This window comes from Ailuropoda melanoleuca, chromosome 1, assembly GCF_002007445.2.
Source record: "Ailuropoda melanoleuca isolate Jingjing chromosome 1, ASM200744v2, whole genome shotgun sequence".
Lineage (NCBI taxonomy): Eukaryota > Metazoa > Chordata > Mammalia > Carnivora > Ursidae > Ailuropoda > Ailuropoda melanoleuca.
In genome coordinates this window covers 197,621,625-197,641,945 of record NC_048218.1, presented here as the reverse complement: position 1 = coordinate 197,641,945, position 20,321 = coordinate 197,621,625, and the positions used below count along the sequence as shown (strand labels likewise).

Genomic DNA, 20,321 nt, shown 5'->3' with positions numbered 1-20,321 from the left:
CCAGCTCAACTCAGGGGACCGGCTGAAAAAGGGGTCCCCTACTCCTCCGCCATCTTAACCTCTCTCCTCAATTCAGTCTTTAAAACACTGATTTGTGAGAATCCTTCGTATGTATACAGGATTTCAACCATTTTTCTGACATATTGCAAATATTCCCCCAATTTTCCATCTTTTACTCTTGTTTCTGTTCTCCTTGCTTTGTACAGAAACTGTAAGTCCATAGACACTCATGTTTATCAATGTTTTCTTTACAACTTCTGAGGTCTGATTCGGATTATGGAAATACACCTCCCTCTTCAGCCCTTTGTGGCCTTCTCTTTTTTGGGGGGAGAGGATATACCAGCATTTTATTGAAGTATAACATAAAGAAGCATAAAAATCCTAAGTGTACAACTTAATCAACCTTCACGAAGTTAATGCATCCCAGATTCTGACCCAGAAATCTCTGACCTGTCCTCTTCCAGGCCATTGGAATACTGAAGTAGAAAGCCTAATGTGATTTCTTAACTGATGGGCCAGTGGTCCCTACACACTTGATTTAATAACCCATTTTTTACTCCTGGGTTAGAAATGTGTGTTTGCTTACATTTCCACAATTACTTGGTCTATTTCTAGCCTCGCTATTTTAGTCCATTGATCTGTCTGGTTTCGTCATTGTCAGATTTTTCTCTTTAGTTGAATGATATTTATAGTACATTTTCAAAACTGGCTGCCTAAGCCCCACCTCATCGTTCTTCTTTCTCAGATAAGCCTCAGAGCCTTCCGTCTGTCTGCCCCAATCCTATTAAGATTTTAATTATTAATTCATTGTGTCCATTAATTCAGGAAAAAGTGACTTTTTTTCCTAGTATTATCTCCCTATGAGCAGAGTTTGTCTCCAGTTGTTCAATGCGTGTTCTGTGCTCTTCTAAGAGATCCTGAGTATGTTGTTAAGTCTGTTCTTAGGCATTTTAAGGCTTTTCATTGTTGTTGTGAATAGATTATTATTTTTTTTCATTATAAATTCTAGTCTCACAGTCTGAGTGAGCTGTATTTGGAAAGGCTAGTGAGTGTTGGGCTGTTGATTTGCCAACAGCCATCCAGCTCATCAAACTGATTCCTCATTCCTGTTGGTTTTTCATCTGAGCCTTTTTAGTTTTTCAGATTTATAATCACATTTGTCCTGTGATTTCAATCCATCCTTCCAGGTGGAACCCTTGCAGTCAACGTTTTCATGTGCTTAAGATTCCATAGCTTACAAGTGGTAAACTTACCCCCATTGACTTTCCTTCCTCTTCTTCCCAGCCCAACTACTTAACCAGGTTCCTTCCCCACACGTCCTCACTTCTTCCCCCCAGCTGACTCCTCCCCCCCCAAACCTAGCTGCAGCCATCCCCCCTCCATCAAAATGATACTTGATGGCATCTCTGATGACCTCCATGCCTCTACATCTAAACCTTGTTTTAATCTCTCATGTCGACCTCTCCCTTAACTGTAAGGACTGGTGGTCATGTCCTCACTTTCTGTCACCTCCCCGGGGCATCCATCACCTGGCTTACTTGTGAGTTTCCTCCTGCATCTCTGGCTGTTCCTTCTCCATCTCCTTGTGGTTTATCTTCCTCTCCTTTTTTTCTATTGTTGGGGATTCTTAGTACTCAATTTTAGACTCTCATTTTTTTATACGTTAGTCTTCATGTAGGTGATTTCACCCATTTTTATGATTTTAATTACCCATCATATGCTCACAACTCTCAACTTTGTATCTCTGGACTAGGCCTTATTTAGTTCCAGGTTCATGTGTCTAGTTACCTCCTTGGCATTTCCACTCGAATGTCTCAAAATCATCTTAAATTCAACATGTTCAATATTGTGCTTTCCCCAGACCCATTCCTCTTGCACAGTTCCCACCAGTGAATGGCATCACTATCCAACCTAGGGTTGTCCTTCTCCACTCTTCTCCCTCATCCTATTCAGTCCCCAGCCACACGAATTTAAGTGTAGGTCCTGCATCATTCATCTCCCCTCCTTTCTCACCACTGGCACCACTCTGGTTCAATTTACCCTTGCCTCTCACTGGGCTGCCAGGAGAACATCCTGATGACTTTGCTTCGGCAAGCTCTTATTCTCCTTCGACTTCTCCTCCTCCCTGTATCCATGCAGATCTATGTTGTTCTCATGCTTATAATCCTTTGTTGTCTTGCCCTTCTTTGTAGGTGAAAACCCTAATTCTCAACTTGGTTTATAGGGCTCCAGCAATGAGGCTCCCACCTTGTGCTCTTACCCGTTTATGTAGTTATAAGCAGCCTGGTTCTTGTAGTTGATTACCCCAGGTACTTCCTTCTGGGATTCTCTCACTTGCTTTTCCCTTGGACTGGAAACCCTCTCCCCTTTGACCCTGTCTCCATCTCCAGTTAGCTATGATTAATTCTCTGCTCAGGGAAGTCCTCCTGATGCCTTAAACTAAGTCCAGTCTCCTTGCTGTGAGCTCTTGTGCCACCTTGAACTTTTCCTTCATGTTGATTACCAGACTGTAGTTGCTGGTTTGTGTGCCAGGGTATTCAAAATCTCTCTTCCAGTACTTGAAGCCCTGTGAGGACAAGGACATGGGCATGTTTTGCTAATTTTTCTATTTCTCCTTCTCCAGTACCTGGCATGTAGTGGGCATCAAAACATTTGGTGAATGCTTTTTTTTCCCCCCCTAGATAGAAAATGAATTTATTTTTTAAGTAATCTCTACACCTGATGTAGGACTTGAACTCATGACCCCAAGATCAAGAGTCACACACTCTTCTGAGCCAGCTAGGCACCTCTGAATTTTTTTTATCTTGATTTTGTATCTATTTTACTGAAATAGCTTGAGTCAGTTTGAGTCCTTGAAAAAGCAGATGCTAACAATTGCACATGCAAGAGATTAGTTGGGAAACAGCTGGCAGAGTGAATGCAAGAGGGAACAAGAGTGGGCAAGGAAAACCTCCCAGCCACGGTGCGGGTGACAGCAGTGAGGGGCCGGTTAGCCACAGTGTGTTACTTTGTTAGTGAACCATTAGGTTTTATATGCCAGTATTTTATTTATAATTTTTGAATCAACACTCAAATGTGAGGGCAGTTGGGTTTTTGTGTGTATGTATTTTATTTTTGTTAAGTTTTGCAGTCACTGTCATCCTGGTTTCATAAAAAAGAAATTGGAAGCTTTTCTTTCCCTGAATTCTTCACTTTCGAGGATGCAGTTTTTGGCCACCATGTTATTCTGGTGTTTTGGTTCTCTTGGTTTTTTAAAATCTTCTCTTGAGTAAATGTCAGGAAACATTTTTATTGAATATTTATGCAAATTTATTGTTAAAGAACTCGGAGTATGCTGTTTTTTTTCATTTTCTGTTTTAGTGATTATTTCCTTTTTTACATTCTTAATTCCATACATTTATGTATTTCCACTATAATTCATAATTTATCAAGTCCATTTGTTTCTGATTTGTAACTTATTCATTGAGGCTTGCTTTTATTTTTTAACACCAGCTTCTCAGGTAGTTCTTGCGTCGGAAGTATAGTTTGGAGTTTTTCTTTTTTAACAAGGCTTATAGTCACTTTTAAATATATATATTTTTAAAAGATTTTATTTGAGAGGGAGGGAGGGAGGGAGAGTGTACAGCAGGGGGAGGGGCAGAGGGAGAGGGAGAAACAGACTTCCCGCTGAGCAGGGAGCCCACTGTGGGGCTCCATCCCAGGACCCTGGGATCATGACCTCAGCCGAAGGGACATGCTTAACTGACTGAGCCACCCAGGTGCCCCTAGATATTTTTCTAAATATCAAAATATGCTTGTTATATAATTCCAAATACAGAAATGTATAACTGAGAAAGTGAAAATTCTCTATCACCAGAACTAACCACTGTATGTCTTAATAGTTTGGGGCATATTCTTCCAGATGCTTTTCTATGTATGTCTCTCTGGGTATGTAGGTACCAGTAATAGGTTTATTATATAGATGCATGTATATATGTAGATACACATACTTCCATGAATATGTGCGTTTTCTATCTACATCTATCTGTATCCATGTTATAGTCACCTGTGGAGAAAGATGGAGTGCCCCCCGACCCCCCCACCCACATATTCGCATCGTTAAGTCAGGACTGATGATACATGCACACATGAACGGGGTATGAAAAGGTTTTTACTTAATTACATAGTTGAGGTCCCTGGGAGAGGACAGCCCTTTCAAGCAGATCCTAGTTGACCTTGAGGGCAAGGCAAGGAGATTGGCTGAGTTTTATTGTGGCCAGGGTGAGGGTTCCCACACTAGGGCAGCCGCTCGTGTCATTTGGATGTTTTGTTGGCACCCAGGCTCTCTTACCAGTTCAGAAGTTGGGGCAGAAGAAGAGGAGGGAAGGGTGAGGCTTAAGGGCTGGCTGGCAGTGTCATCAAATGGAGTCTGACTCTTCTTTATACGACTTATGTACATCTGTGTGAGTACACATGTAGCTAGGCCTGTAGTAAACACATGTACACAAACTGTCCATCTATCCACACATATCTACATATTGCAACTGCTTTCACATTAATCATCTTTTTATGTTAGTACATGTAGATTAACCTCATTCTTTCAAGTAAGTGCACGGATTTCCACTGCATGGATGTGCCATAATTAGCTATTACTTGGTAGATGAATAAATCATTTCTGTGTTCTGCTTTTACAAACAATGGGACACGGACCATCATGCACACTACACCTTTGTACATGGACAACTATATTCGCCATTCAATAGCACTGAGATCTTTCATGTTATAATGTACAAATTAAGGTCCCACATTCTTTGAAGTTACATTCCAGGGGAGAATGGACAAGGGACAAATGGTTTACTAATATGTTAGCATAATTAATGCTATCTAAACATAGAAAACACAGAAGGAAGATAGTGATGGGGGTGGTCTGCTAACTAGGGTGGTTAGGGAACCCTCTCCTCCCTGCAATAGGGCAGAGAGATGTGGGAATGACTATGGAATATGTCTGAGTGAAAAAGCATTATTTTGTAGAAAAAGTCTGTTGGATGATTTTTAAGTCAAAATGTGTATGTATCTTAAATTACGATGGATCTTGTCAAATTGTCTTCTCTAAAAAAAATATGCACTCCTTGATATAACATATTAACACTTCTTTTTTAAAAAGATTTATTCATTTTTAGAGAGGGAGTGAGCAAACATGAGGGGAGGGGCAGAGTGAGAGGTGGAGAATCCCAAGCAGACTCTGTGCCGAGTGTGGAGCCTGACTCGGGGCGCAGAGCCCCATGTGGGGCTCGATCTCATGACCCTGAGATGATGACCCGAGCTGAAATCTAGGGTCCAGGTGCTTTAACTGACTGCAAGAGCCAGATGCCCATATTCTTAAGCAAGCATCTGTGTTCTTTCCTTCTTCATCAAAAAGGATGGTGACCTTTTTGTTTTTAGTCTTTTTTGATATGGTAGACAATAAACTATCTTAATTTGTACTTTGTTCATTATTAGTAAAGCTGAACATCTTTCATCTGTTTATTATACATTTGTATTTTTTTTTTTGGGAAATTGCTTATTTATTTGATTAGCAACTCTCCTACAGGCCATTAGCCATTATTATAGATTTTTTTCAATGTTTGTGGTTTGTCTTTTGATTTTACTATCAAATATTTTGGCATTCAAAATTTAAAATTATGTCATCAATTTCCCAAGCATTTTCACTTAAGAATTTAGTGTTTTGTGTCATGCTTATTCACCTTCATCATTCATGCATCCATTATTTCTAAAAATAAGACACTGCAAGTTCAAAGGCTTTCTGTGTTTCATCTAAAACATTAAATTCTTTGATCTTTTCACAATTTGTTTATGCTTAAGGCCTGAGGTAAGAATTCAGCTTTAAAAAGCAAGAAAACACTGCCTAGCTGTTTGTTCCCAAGCCATTAATCACCCTTTTGTCTGGCTCCTCTCAATCGATTTACCATGCCACTATTATAATGAGCCCAATTTCCATACTTAGATCTATTTTGTGATTCATTGTTTTACAGATCTATTTTGGCAATAGCATCACACTGCTAATGATTAGAACTTTATTGCCACTTAGGCTAATAACTTCCCTCAGATTCTTTCACCTGCACGTTTCAGAAATTCCCTGATTTTTCTTACATTAGTTCTTTCAAATTAACCTTAGAATCAGTTTTTCCCCCAAAATTGACTCAAAAATCCTACTGGGATTTTGATTGAGAATCCATTAGAACTACAGACTATTTTGAGAAGTATACTTTCACAATACATTTTTCTAAGAACTAAACACTTACTCAATTTCACATATTCTTTAGTTATAATTTTCTTTATACATCTTATACATTTCTTGTTATTCCTATTTAATTTTTGTCCCTATCAGCTGTGTCCCACACATTTAATGTTCTGTATTTTCATTGTTTTTATCTGTTACTTCTAGTTTGACATTCTTTTAGTCAGAACACATTCTAGGATTTTAAATATATTTTTAAAGATTTAAGTAATCTCTACACCCAATGTGGGGCTCGACTTACAACCCTGAGATCAAGAGTCACATGCTCTACTGACTGAGGTAGCCAGGCGCCCCTAGGATTTTAAATCTTTTAAGGCTCATTTTATGCCCCCAGAACATGATCTTGGTGAATGTTCCATGGGCAGTAGAGAGGAATGTATATTCTGCTATTGGGTAACGTGTTCTATAAATGTCCATTAGAGCCTATTGGTTGATGGCATATAAGGTTCTTCTATGTCTTAAATTTTCTAATAGTTCTATCAATTATTGAGAGAGGGGTACTGAAGTCTCTGTATGTGGAATTATCTATATCTTCTTTGTTTTTACTGAATATATCTTGAAGCTTTGTAAACCTTGAGAATTATTGTGTCTTGGTGGCTAAGCCTTTTATCATTGTGTAATGCCTCTCTTTGTCCCTGGTCTGGGCTGATTTTTAGAAGTAGAGAGAAACAGATCAATCTTTTGAATACAGTGAATCAAAGAGGGGCCTGGGAATCTACATTGTAACAAAATTCTCAGATGATTTTTATAATCAGGCAATAGAGTTCTTCCTTACAAACAATAGAAATTGACTTTGGTTAACTTAGGCAGAAAGGAACTTATTGCAAGAATATCCCATAACATCTGCATTTCTAGAGTCCCTGCTATGAAGCTGGCGCGGTATCTCTGCAGGGAAGCCAAAAAAAAGGGCGGGGGGGCAGCAGTTGCTCTCTCTGATCCTAGATAGTAGAGCAGTTATGTAATCTAAACTGAAACCATCAGGTTTCACACCACCTAGGACTTTAAATCTGTTGTAAAGAATAAGTAGGAATAGCTTAGAATTTGTGGGTGGGGGTGGTGTGAATCATGGTTTTAAAGGACAGAAAAGGCAGGCTTGGCAGATGTATCTAGACACATGCTTAACTATGGCATGCTGTGGTCATGGTTCAACTGCCTGGTCTCTTTTGGTTCCTACTTCTTCCTTTTTCTGATACTGGTTTCCCAAAATCCTTTTTGGGGAAAACTATAACATTTTATTTTGGGAGATAAATTAGAAAATAATACTTAATACTTGCTAGGTCAACTACACAATAATTAGGAAATTAATATCATGGGTTGTTTGCATGGCAAGTGGAATTATTTACTCTTTTGGAAGGCACCAGGCCTGATACACAGGATGGGCTCTCAAACTGTGTATCTTAGGGGAACCTAAGTGGTTTTAATAGCACTAGATTGTGTGAGGGATCTACATGTGACTTTGGACAAGTAATCACTCAGCCCTTCCTTTAGGCTCATTTGTAACACTAGGTTGGACCAGACCCGATAATTTCTAGGTCTGTCCAAATTGCAGTATTCTGTGACTGTAGAGAGCCTTGCTCTTCCTTAGTCACTCTGTTTACCCAGAGCATGGTCTTGGCCAAAGGTTGTATATAAACTGGTAGAAATCCATTCTGAATGTGGACACCAAAGTACTGTCACACATGAAGCATCGTGAACATAGATAAGGTGGGTTATCTTTTCAGAGACCATTAGATTATATCTCGAAAAAAAAACTCCCAAAAAACCTTCGTACTAATTCATCCTGTCAGAACTGAAGGGGGACAAGTGGATATCTGACGGAGGGAGTCCTGCATAAAATGAGATTCAGAAGTTGAGCAAACGAAACTGGTGTGAAAGTGCGGGAAAACCAGATCTCTTACCTTGCCTAGATACTGGTTTGCTCTGGATACCCAAGGAGGGGTATGACCTGGACAGTACGTGTTAATGTCAGTCCTAACTCACAGGGTCTACAAAATGCCTACAATAGCTGCACCCATGTAATGGACCTAAACTGTCAGGAACGCACAATTTAGAGAATGGCTGCAAAGGACATTCATTCATGTGTGCAGACAGATGATTTCGCCTTTGACATAAAAATCCTTTTAGAAGTGACTGGGGCACAATAGATTGAGTCATCCCTTGTGACCTGCAGGTTCTTATGAGTGCATCATTCCTGGGGGCCCTGTGTCTTTTCTCATCGGTCTGTGTTTTATGTGCCATTTCTGCATTTACTCTCCCCATTGAGACGAAAGGACGGGCCCTGCAGGTAAGTGATATGGAAATTTCTTAAGTATTCTCAACTACCAAAGGAAATTAACTTGGAGCATGAAAACTTTGAAGCAGATGTGACATCCAGGTGTGTGCTAACACAATGGTATTTGTTTAAGGGGTTCCAATAATAATAATACTAAAAAGGTATCCATTTTTGCTTACATGTAACTTTGAGCAGCACTGAAACTAAAGTAACGAAGTATTCACTAAATCTTGGCTCAATTCCTGAAGGAAGATATTTGTAGTGTGATTTTTCTGAATGAACTATAAAGCTACCATTGCCATTGTCAGGTACACAGGGTAAATGCTACGGTCTTAATTCCTTACAAGTTTATTAAGAAATTTCCTATTACTAGTTTCGAGTGCCAGACACTGAGGATGAATGGAGGGGCCTTCTTTTTATTAAATGTATTGATCTACTGAATCACTTCTTATTCCAGCAAATTAAATGAAGACCTGTAAACCAATGTCTACCAGAGAAGAAAAATGCATTTTATCTTCACAAAGAGCTGCAGCACATTTTTAAAAATTTGGCTTAATTTCTGTATACTACTTGGTAATTAAGAAACTGATGATGTATTTTTGAAAAATAAGGCACATGAGAAAGAGGTGGGTAAACTTTATATATATTGATGTCGTTCTTGGGAGACTATAGAGAACTTCTATAAAAATATGAAGATTAGAAAGGTTTCTGTGGGAGATGAGTAGGGGGAAGGTAGCTTTTCTCCTTTGACATCAAGTCTGTTAAGAGTTTCTTAGAGAAAATGCATATGTATTTGGTATTTTTCCATGAGGTTTGTAGCAAAAGTTGGCCTGAAATTTGGTAGGTAAGGTATGAACTTGGGGTTGTATCATTAAGCCTTTCAAAACAGTCAAATTCACAATTAAAATTTGCATTTAAATTGTGGCCTCCATCTTGATGAAAATTGCTTATTTATAAAGTATACTTAAATTAGCACGAATCTTGCTTATAATCACAAAAAAGCTGGGAATAAACAAATCTTCTTCCCAGATCCTGTTTTTATTCTAATTTTATTACTTTATCAGAGACTCTTTGAGTCCCATGATGTGATAAAAAAATTAAGAGTGCAGCAAGCTTGCCTACATGATGCAATTACTTACCTAGCCTTTGTTGAGCAACTGTCTGCATGCAGGACATCACACCTGTGTGTACCACTCTACTAGGATAGGTGTGGTGTAGAAAAAAAAAATACCTAAGGCTTTTACATTGAGATGTAGTCTTTTATTGCTATTTAGGCTTATTGTGGACACCTCTAAAACTGGGTACCCCACGGCTTGTTCATCTACTCCTCCCATCCGCACTTTGCAGTGGAAAAAGAACTCACTGCAACCACAATTAAGTATTAGGTATTAGGAAACTGTATTAGGAAACTCTGTGTATGAGAGGGTTTAGATGTCTGCTTCAATACGGGTGCAAATCATTCGTATTTGAACCAGAGGTGCAAATGGCTTAAAGTCAGGGAACTTTCTCTGTAAAGGGCCAGACAGTAAATATTTCACTTTGTGAGCTAAATATGGTCTCTGTCCCACTACTCTACCACCCTTTCGGCCTAAAAAAATGTAAAAAGCACTCCTATCTCTTAGGCTGTATGAAAGAAGGCCAGAGGTTAAATTTGGCGAACAGGCCATAGTTTTGTTGAAATAAATTTTTAGGCCCAAGACGGAATAGCTCCTGTCCAGAATACCATATCAGCAAACTGAAATTTATTTTTAAAGAGTGCAAGAGCTGGGGGCAGAGAGAGAGGGAATCCCAAGCAGACTCCCTGCAAAACCCAATGCAGGGCTCATCTCACTCTGAGATCATGACCTGAGCCGGAATCAAGAGTCAGACACTTAACTGACTGAGCCACCCAGGTGCTCCAGCAAACTGAAATAACCTTCATGTCTCTGTAAATGTTCCACTGGGCCAGAGTGTGTTCAGTGTGCCAATCACCAAGCCAACTCGGGCCTCTTTTTATCCTATAAAAGCTTCCTGCCTTCTGCCCCAGCTTGCAGTTCTCTGGACTCTTGGGAATGGACATTGCCTGCTCCATAAAGTGTCAAATAAGGTTTGTTTGGGTCACCTAAGTCATATTTAACTGGTTTTGTCAACAAGGATGAGCACCTGAAGCAGACTGCTAATGGCCTGTGGAACAATAAGACACACAGGCAAGAAGCCTGCTGAACCCTTTGAGTTCACTGTTCCTCTCATCAAAACCAAGGGCCGTGGGTAAGTCACTCTAGGCTTTGAGCTCTGCTCTCTCCTGTGCAGCTCTTTGATCTAAATGAGCTATGTGTTAGAAATACATACAGTTATATATAACTATAGTTTTACATATATATATATATATATATATATATATATATGCAAAAAATATAGTTCCCAGAAAGGAAACACAGCAATTATACTGGGAGTCTGCAAAGGGTGGCAGCAGCCAGCAACTCCTAAAGCCTTGAGGGACATTCTTTGCATAAACCACTGGGAGACTTGGGGAAATAAGAAATCTGAACTGCTCTAACCCATGGCACGACAAAATCTAAATGGGCACAAGTTGGACTATTACGAGCCATTGCTAACTGGAACCTTGGAAGCCAAAGATGCAAAGTTGCTGAGCACGGGTTGCCACCTAAATCTAAGACCCCACTGCAAGGAAACGGGTCACAGAACAAGGTAGACTGATGCGATCACTTAGCGACCACAAGAAAAATCGTGTGCAACGAAGTACACGGAAAACGTCACAAAATCCCCAAGCCCTGAGAGACCCAAGACTTAAACAAGATCTTCAAGTTTCAAAGAATAGAGTGCTCCACCCCTCCAGCACGCCTACTTTCCAAGAACTGTGTCCTGGAAGCTGTATCTACTGGCAAGAAGCGCACGTAGAAGTCAGGGTTTGCAAATCAACAACCGCAGGATGGGGGGGGGTATCCCTATTTTAGTTGGTATGTAGAAGTTTCTAAGAGGCTTCAAAATTCCAAAATAGTTTGATTCAGTGCAAAAGGTTAATAAAGTTTAAGACACAAGAGATACCTGAAACAAGACTGTAAGATCATGGGACACCCTCAACTCACCTCTTACCTTCCTTTACCTGAGTCATCACAGTCCACTCATCCATTACCTGCATTGCCTTTCCACTCTGAAGAGACCACAATGCCCAGGCCAAAGGTCCTAGAAGTTATTGGCCTTAAAATGGCAACAGCTCCAAGGCCAGAAACCTAAGACAACAGCTGGGACTCTCCTCTCCTGTTGCCCCCATCCTAGGCGCTCCATCATTTAAACACTGGCCCACAACATGGTGCAATTAACTGGGACACTGGAAAAGATTGTCCTCAAAGATTTTACCAAATTTGAATGCCCCTGTATCTACTCTGAAAGGAAGGACCTCTACCCCCTTCCACAAGACTAGGGTTGATGAAACTCTGAGGGATTCTCCTATAAACTACTACCAGTTATTCCTTCAACAGCCAAGGCGAAACTAAAATTAATGGAAAACCTTACCAAATCTTGAGAGCTACACTTGATTTTAAACTGCACTCAGTGGAGCTTGTCGACAGGATCCTGGTGAGTGAGAAATCTTACCGAAGTCAGCTGTTCCAGAACACTGTCATACCTGGTCAAGAAAAACTGCTCATTGTCCTTTTCCAAGTCAGATTCTTGGGAATTTGGTTTTAGGGAACCCATTGGTTATTGATCCTTTCTCTCCCAGGGATGGCAATTACTTTCTTGTCTCATTTTGTTTCCTAAGACTCTGACTTTCTGTCTGCTGGGGCTTGTAGGTTGTTTATTCTTGTGTCTGTAGGCAGCTCAACTGTCACGTTGGGGGCCCCAAAAGATGGCTGCACAGAAATGTGGGTTGCACCCCATTTGTGGCTAGGGGCCTACCAAGTCTTGCTAGCTCTCAGGGAATTGTTTTTTCTTTTGGTTGTCTTTGGGAGGGGTTATGAATGTTGGCAGGGTAAAATCTTTTGGGGTGTTCAATATTGCCAGGAATATTTACTGTTTGTGGTGGCTGAAACTTGGCAAGGTAGTTGCAAGGATTTTTTTAAAAAACTAATTCTATGGTACCCTATGGCCAGAAGTTGGCCAAATAGCAAGCAAATATTCAGAGCCTGATAGAACTTTTTAGGCCTTCTCAAGATACAATGAAATTTATACAAGGGGGGGAATGCCAAACACAACTCTCAATCTATAACACAGGAATCTCTTGATTTCTTAGTTGAACACCCTCCTCCAGATATAAAAAAGCAAATTGCAGATAAAGTAGTTGGATGGGTGGGTCAGCCCCTTGGTATCCTTCAGGGTGCAACCCAATTCTTTTGAGGAATTAAAAAACAAATGTCCTTGTCTTACAAATTGAGTCTTTACAAGAACAGAAAAAGGCCACCCATCCTTACCTCCCCTATTCATCTCAAAAGGCTTGCAGGTATTATAAAAATTCTGGACTTAGGAAACAAAGATTCTTCGTGGAGGAACTTGCATTCTTTTTCTGTGCCTTTGAGATGTTATAACCAGTCTTTTCTAGGAACCATTAAGGGCCATTTTTTTGGAATGCAAACCTGGGGAGGCAATTGTTACTTTAAGGCTATTTAGAAATCAGGTAAGTGAAAATTTTTTAAGCCTTCTCCACAAACTTTACTAAGAAGTTTGAGCCATCTGAGCAGATATTTTATCTGCCAGAAACAATCTGGATCCAGTTATTCTTGACAAACTAGTGAGTTTAGTATATTATTGTATCCATCTTATGGCTAAAATTTTAAGATACCTGTTTGCATCTGTATGTTTATGTATGTTATAGATAGGATTTTTTTCTACCTTCAGATGGTATTGTCAAAATTAATTTGTAAAGAGCTCTATTTAAGTGGCTTAAAGACAAACACGTGTTTATGTAAATCAAGTATACTCTCAGAAATATAGAAACTAACTCAAATGTCTTTCAAGTTCAAGTGATCTAAGATAATCTTTGGTTTAAAAAATAAAGCTATTTTAAGTTTCTAGGCTTAATTAAAACAGGCAGGTCGTTAGAGTTATCAGTATTAAATATAATATAGACATAGGACTTTTATTCTCCCTAGGGTTTACTGAAAGTCAAATAAGGTAATGGTTAGCGGTTTAAATTTCTCATGAGTAATCTAAAGAATATGAAAAGTTTATTTGTAAACTTTTTAATCTTTTCAACAGTAATTATGGTAGGTTTCTTTAAAAACTGTTTCCAAAAATTGTGTGACCTGAAACCTTAAAGTTATACTGATGTAAATTAAATGATGGAAATTTACTGAATATCTAGATCATTTACAAGTAAGATAAAATACGGAGACCCTAAGTTTATCCACAGTTGGCTTCCTTTTACAGAGGAAAGAAAAATACTTCGGTGTATTAGTAAACATGTTTTGTGCCATACTGAAGAATTTCCTATGAGGAATATACTTGTAGAAATTATATATTTGCCAATCCACAAAATGCTAGCATAACAGTCCCCAACTGCTTACTGTTAAAGGATTAATAATTCCAAGGGGCTAATCATTCTAAATAACATACACAAGTAAAGGAAACATCTCTGCAATAAGAGTAGGATGTGTTTTTTCCTTTGTGGAAAAATAATTTGTCCAAAGAGAAACAATGGATTGTTCCAGAGTAAGAGGGAAAAAAAGGGGGGAGGCAAAACCTGAATGAATATTAAAGAAGCTGTTGGTCTGTGGAAAAGGCTAAGACTGTCATGGATATAATTCCCCCCCCCCCCCCACCAAGAATTTATTTACTTGAGAGAGAGAGCACAAACAGAGGGTTTGTGCAGGGAACCTAGATCCTGAGCTGAAGGCAGACACTTAAATAGGGGTGGCTCAGTCTGTTTGTTAGGTTTTTAAAAAATGAGCTTTGATATCAAAAGTACACTGGTACAAAATTAGAATTTGGTTTTCTGTTCAAAGGACAGTTTTCTTAGATTATTGGCCTGCTCCTAAGATAGTGTAAACAAACATTTTTCTTTGCTTTCTAGGCAGATGAAAGAATTTGTGTCTTACCAAAATAACTGACCCTGTTTTATGTTGTCTTTAACAGGTTTTCAAGTATTTAACCCAGTCTTCTCATTAATACAAGAACTAAGGTTTTTAAAAAATAACTATGTAACTTTCTGATATTTAAGTCACTGGTTAAATGGGTATCTTCGACAAAGATGACTTTGAACTAACAGACATTTTCAGCACATAAGATTTTTTTCTAGTAAGGAGACAGAACAAAAGTTAAGCCTAATTAGGCTTATTTGATATGTTAAATTATACAGGAAACATTGTCAAATAAGTTATGTTAACCTTGGGCTATATCTGTATGGGTATATGTTATTACTGTAAATGTTTCAGAAATCACATTAAATTCCTAAAAATCTGATATGTACTGGTATGTTACCAGTCATAATTCCTGTTATTTTAAAATGTTTTATCACAGAAATAACAATTCCATTATAATGAATAGTCATTAACAATATTATTGTTTTACTCTAGTATTTTTTGCAAAAGTGAGATTCATGCAAAGGGCCCTACCAAATACTCTTGACCATGGACACTGCTACCAAATTTCAAAGGGTTAAACCTTGGGTACATATTCCACAACTAAGGAAGATTCCATCTGGCGTCTGGCCCTATGTAAACACCTTAGATTCAAAATCAAATTGACTAGGAAGAAAAGCAGACATTGAGACAAAGTGCTTCCTCCCAGGACACCACACCAAGAACTATTCCTCCCTCCCTCCCTCTCTGACCGTCCTTTTTCCAATTGTTATACCACGAAGGTCTTTGATTCTTTTGTCTACCTTTTGCTTCGTGCTGGCCAGCAAGGAGGATACTATTATATACATATAATACATATATACCTCAGGCCATTACAAAGGAGGGTAATACAACCTCCAACCAACTACTGGATTTGTTGGGAGCCTGGTGATTCTGTAATTCTTTATACTTGTCGCAAGCTTCTCCCCAATTTCCAGTGCCTCACTGGATAAACACTTCTAGGGAAGTAGACAGATGGAATACATAAGCAGGCCAACTGGCTTTAAGAAACAGCCACCTCTATGAGATCATTCCTTGATTTCTAGTTGGTTTGGGACATAGTGATGAGGATAAGCCACAGAAAAATGCTCACCTTTAGCCCAAAAGACTGACCTATAGCCTGCATAGTTTTGATAAGGATCAAATATGTACTAGTCGCTACATTCTTAAAGGGTCTCATGATTGCCTGTATATCTCACCGACAGTTAATACGGAGCTGAATGATAAGCACCAGAGAAATCTTGTGGAAGTAGTTTCACAGACAGAAATTCAAAGACTTGGATGATCGGACACCGCCTGCACATCCCCTCCCCCTTAAAGCACTGGGCATGTAACTCCCAGCAAAAGGACACCTCTTTCTGCACACAGGTCCTGCCCCTGTGCTATAGTAAAAACACCTTTTTGCACCAAAAATCATCTCAAAAATTTTTTCTTGACTGTTTGCTTGCCACCCCACATCAATAGAACCCTTGACCCTGGAGCATTCTGCAAACCATAGGCATGATATTGGTAAGAATTAGTGTCTCCCTAATATGCTGTGTTCTCTCAGAAGTTTTAAATGCATGTGAGCAACCACTGACTAGCTAACAGATCATCTGTCCGCACAGAACAAAAGAGAATGCAAGAACATTACCAGCCCCAAGAAGACAAGCTTGACATCTTTTCTGAATACTACACTGAGACCTGAAGAGCCGGTGGTAACAGAGTCACATTATTTTTGATCAAACTTCTTGAATGGTCAAAAGGATGATGAAAAATAGGGGCAGAAGGCTACTGAAATACATTTCTAGGTCCAAGATGCAAGCGCTCTAATCAGGGTGTGTGCCTCATCAGCAAACCAAAACCTCAGGTCCGGGTCCCTACAAATGTTCCACTCAGCCAGAAACCCAATATATCCAGTCAGCCACTTCCTACGTGCCAAGCCAGCTCAGGGCTCTGATACTTGTTCCTTATTCTTCTTCCTATGAAAGCCTCTTGCCTTCTACCGCATTTTGCAGTTCCCTGGACCCATGAAAATGGAGACTGCCTACTTCAAAAAGTGAATCACCTCATTTGTTTTCTTCAGTCATTTTTAAAAGTTTTACAAACTCGCCTTGGTAAAGCTATTAAAAATTTTAGGCCGAAATATTTCTGATGCAAAGATGTCTTGGCTACACATGGAAGGTTAGCCAAACAACTTACCCTCAATCATAACTGAAAATCCTGAAGCTGATGTTAGCAGCAATTTATAATTAAAACCAAAGGATAGCAGCGATTGACAATCACAGTCAACAATGACAAAGCTGATGCTCAAGCATCTTAAGAATTTCAGGAACTCTCAGTACCTGTGGAGGTATCCAGGCTTAAGGAACTTTACATTGTTGTCCACCAGTCTAGTACCCAGGGTCCCTGGAAGACACAATTAGTCTACAACAAATTTTATTAATGTGATTTTAATTGAATACTAAATTCAAGAGATCCTTTATAAACTCATGTGTACTCCTTACCCTCCTTACTAGTTAGTATCAGTCACTAGTAGAAATGGAAGTTAACAAACTTTAAGTCACCCCGAACCTAATAGTTCTATATATAGAAATGGATTTACATCTCTTAAAAAATTTTTTTAAAGGTATTAGGGAGAAGCAGACTTCCTGCTGAGCAGGGAGCCCAAAGTGGGGCTTGATCCAGAACCCTAGGATCATGATCTGAGCCGAAGGCAGATACTTAACCGACTGAGCCACCCAGGCGCCCCAGATTTAAGTCTCTTTAAAGCATCATCTACAATGGCAAAAACTCATAATATGAATGCTGAAACCTTTACTTTAGACTTTCTGTATTTCGGGCTTTCTTAGCATATACCCTCATCAATAAATCCCTAAAATCAATTAGATTAGAGAACCAGCATTATTGTTAAAGCATGGTGCCTCATTCTTGTTGCCATTCTTCCTCTTTGCTCCTAACACCGATTTTCTTTGCAGAAATGCCACCTCTCAGGCCCATACATTCCCATTCCAAGGGTGAGAAGTGCTTAACCCTGGTTGATCTATATATTCTATCCACTCCCCCCAAAACAATAACTTTGCTTTAACCATTAGTAATGAAAAGATTCCGGACTGAATTTTCTATTGCATTTGTCTTAGGCTTAAAGGCATTAGAGAACATGGGTAAGGAATTCACCATGTATCCTGATACATGGCAGAGAACGTTAGACTTTCTTCCACCTCTATGTGTGAAAATATGGGAAAGAGAATGTTGCTAAATGTTTAGCTTGCAATTTTTAGGTAAGTCCTAATTTGAATCCTAAAAACAGCCCTTAATTATTTTACATAAAAACTCAAGAATCAAACAGAAGGCTATTCCCAGTCCTATCAAAGTAAGATCTATTAAATATCCCATAGTGAGTTTTAAAGATTTGAGAGAGGGAGGGAGCACGTGTGAGTGGGGGGAGGGGCAGAGGGAGAGAAAGAATCCTCAAGTAGACACCCACTGAGTGCAAAGCCCGATCCCAGGACCCTGAGATCATGACCTGAGCCAAAATCAAGAGCCAAGAGCCGGTTGCCCAACATACTGAGTCACCCAGGTGCCATATCTAATAGTAAGTTTTAAAAACAGCTGTAATTTCTGAGAATCAAAACTTTCTAAAGTTTATATGTGAAATTAACATAGGTAAACTTTCAAAGTGATCTGCAAAAGTCCCTACTTCGTCTTCCCCTCCTCTTCCAACAGGTTTTAGACAAGAATTTTTCATGACATCTTTGGTTTTCCTACTTTGAGGGGGATGGGAACCAGCAACTAAAGTTATCACCCCCTTCCTGTTTGTAAAATTATTTTTTGCTTATAAGGCTGGTAAAATGCATATGTTAGAATTTTTAAGAAAGTTTTCCCATTATTTACAAACTAGTAGCTCATCCCTATATGTAACACTTTTTTAGAGGAACACACAAAGGTAGTAATGAAGAGAAATTCAAACTAGGTAAGACTCTACTAAATGACATACAATAATTTTTCCATTAAAATTCCTTGTGGTAAAACATTCACAGTAAAAATCCATCAAAGCACCAGTTGTCCCCCCACCCCCAATTTAGAAAACAAAGACCAAACAACAGCAAAGACTACTGCCTATGATGTCCTTCACAACAAGCAAGTCTTTCTTTGCGGGGAGAGTAATCCGTGGTCTGATTGGTCAGCATTATTCTAAGGAACTTGAGCTACCACCATGTGAATTATGACTTACTAAATTCACACCCAAGATGAAAGGGCAATATATGCAAAAAGATATCAACCATTAATTTACATGAGGTTATAAAATACTTTAAAAAATATGGACATGTTATTTAAAAGGAGGGCTTCCATAAGAAATTGGATGGTTGAACTCATGTTCATGTCCATAATAACCAATCAGATCACTCAATTTCTCTCATTCATAATAGAAAATAAGCACATCTTCTATTTACATCTAAAAACCTTTTGCTCACATGTAACAACTTTAGGGATTCACATTAATTTATGGATCAGGCCTCAGCAAAAGAAAGAGTTCTTTTCATTGTCTAACTAGTCTGTCCATGGAATCGAAATTTAAAAGTTCAAGCACTGTAACAACATAGGAATTTGAAATGCAAATTCATAAATGGAGCAATCAATCAACTGTATACTCACCCTTCTAATTGTGGAGTGAATCTGTGTGAAAGTTTTCCTAAGTTATATTGCACTTATACTATGGTGTAGGGGTAAAACGTGGAGCCTGTTCTTTAGCTTGGAAAAGCAAGTAAAACTACGAAGGGAAGAGGACATTTTCCTTTTAGCACATCCAACTTCTTTCCCCTTCATTCAGAACAGATAAGCAAGGCCTGTTAATTGAAAGGACAAAATAACTGCATTGCCAGATGCTCGTGTACAAGTGTATTCTGAATATATTATTATTGCCTTATGTCAGAAAGATCAGATGCTTGATACATGGGAAAGCTTTTGATAAGCCAAAATTAGGTAAATCCTAGCTCCCACATGTTCTGTTCAATTCACAAGCCCTGGCCAAAGATGTTATCAGGTGATCACATTTAGCATTACAGGGTCTTGCATCTATGACACTGGGCTGTGGTTCCAAATTCAGAAGGAAATCTGGAGTTTTTGATCACAGGTAAACACTGGAGTGTTTTAAGTTAGGTCAAGGTTGCTTGAATCACACTGAATTTTTGGGAGGATGCTCTCTAAATGAGCATGGGATACAGTGAGGCTCACCTTATACCTTATCTATTAGAATTTAAGAACTACTTAGCTGGGCTCCACCCAGGCACACAGGTGCTTGTTAATAAGGTCACAGGACTTTAATCTTAAAGACCATAATGAAAAGGCTGTTTTGGAGAGAGAAACACCTAGTTTTAATGTAATTTACATTATGTATGATTATAGGAAAGATGGTTCTTAACTACCTTTTCAATCAGCAAAAAATGGTAAAAACGAAATACTGTTTTTAAAAGATTATGATGACTAAATGTAACTGAAAGTTTTGGGCATGATACTAGAAATTCTGGCTCAGATGCATTTAAGAAATTGATATTTTTTCTCCTTTAAGTGCTATTTCCCTTTGTGATCCTCTTCAAAATTTATCTGTGTTGCTGTTTTATAAGTATGGAAGAACAAATGGTCAGAAGAACAGCATTCTGAGATACCAACAAACTTACTAGCAAAATCTCCACAGCTGCTGTGCTAAAAATGCTAGAGCAAAAAAAAAAAAAAAAAAAAA

The 20,321-nt window shown here is 38.9% G+C and overlaps 1 protein-coding gene across 1 annotated transcript in view; it reads left to right on the top strand.

The window, feature by feature from the left end:
• Nucleotides 1–15,890, top strand: part of SVOPL (SVOP like) — an 82,602-nt gene extending 66,712 nt beyond the window's left edge. The window contains exons 14-16 of the mRNA XM_019794091.2: nucleotides 8,448–8,561; nucleotides 9,007–9,175; nucleotides 15,808–15,890. Coding sequence (XP_019649650.1) covers nucleotides 8,448–8,561; nucleotides 9,007–9,018 — 126 coding nt within the window. The 3' untranslated portion in view covers nucleotides 9,019–9,175; nucleotides 15,808–15,890. The remainder of the gene's footprint in view (nucleotides 1–8,447; nucleotides 8,562–9,006; nucleotides 9,176–15,807) is intronic.
• The last annotated feature ends 4,431 nt before the right edge of the window (nucleotides 15,891–20,321 follow it).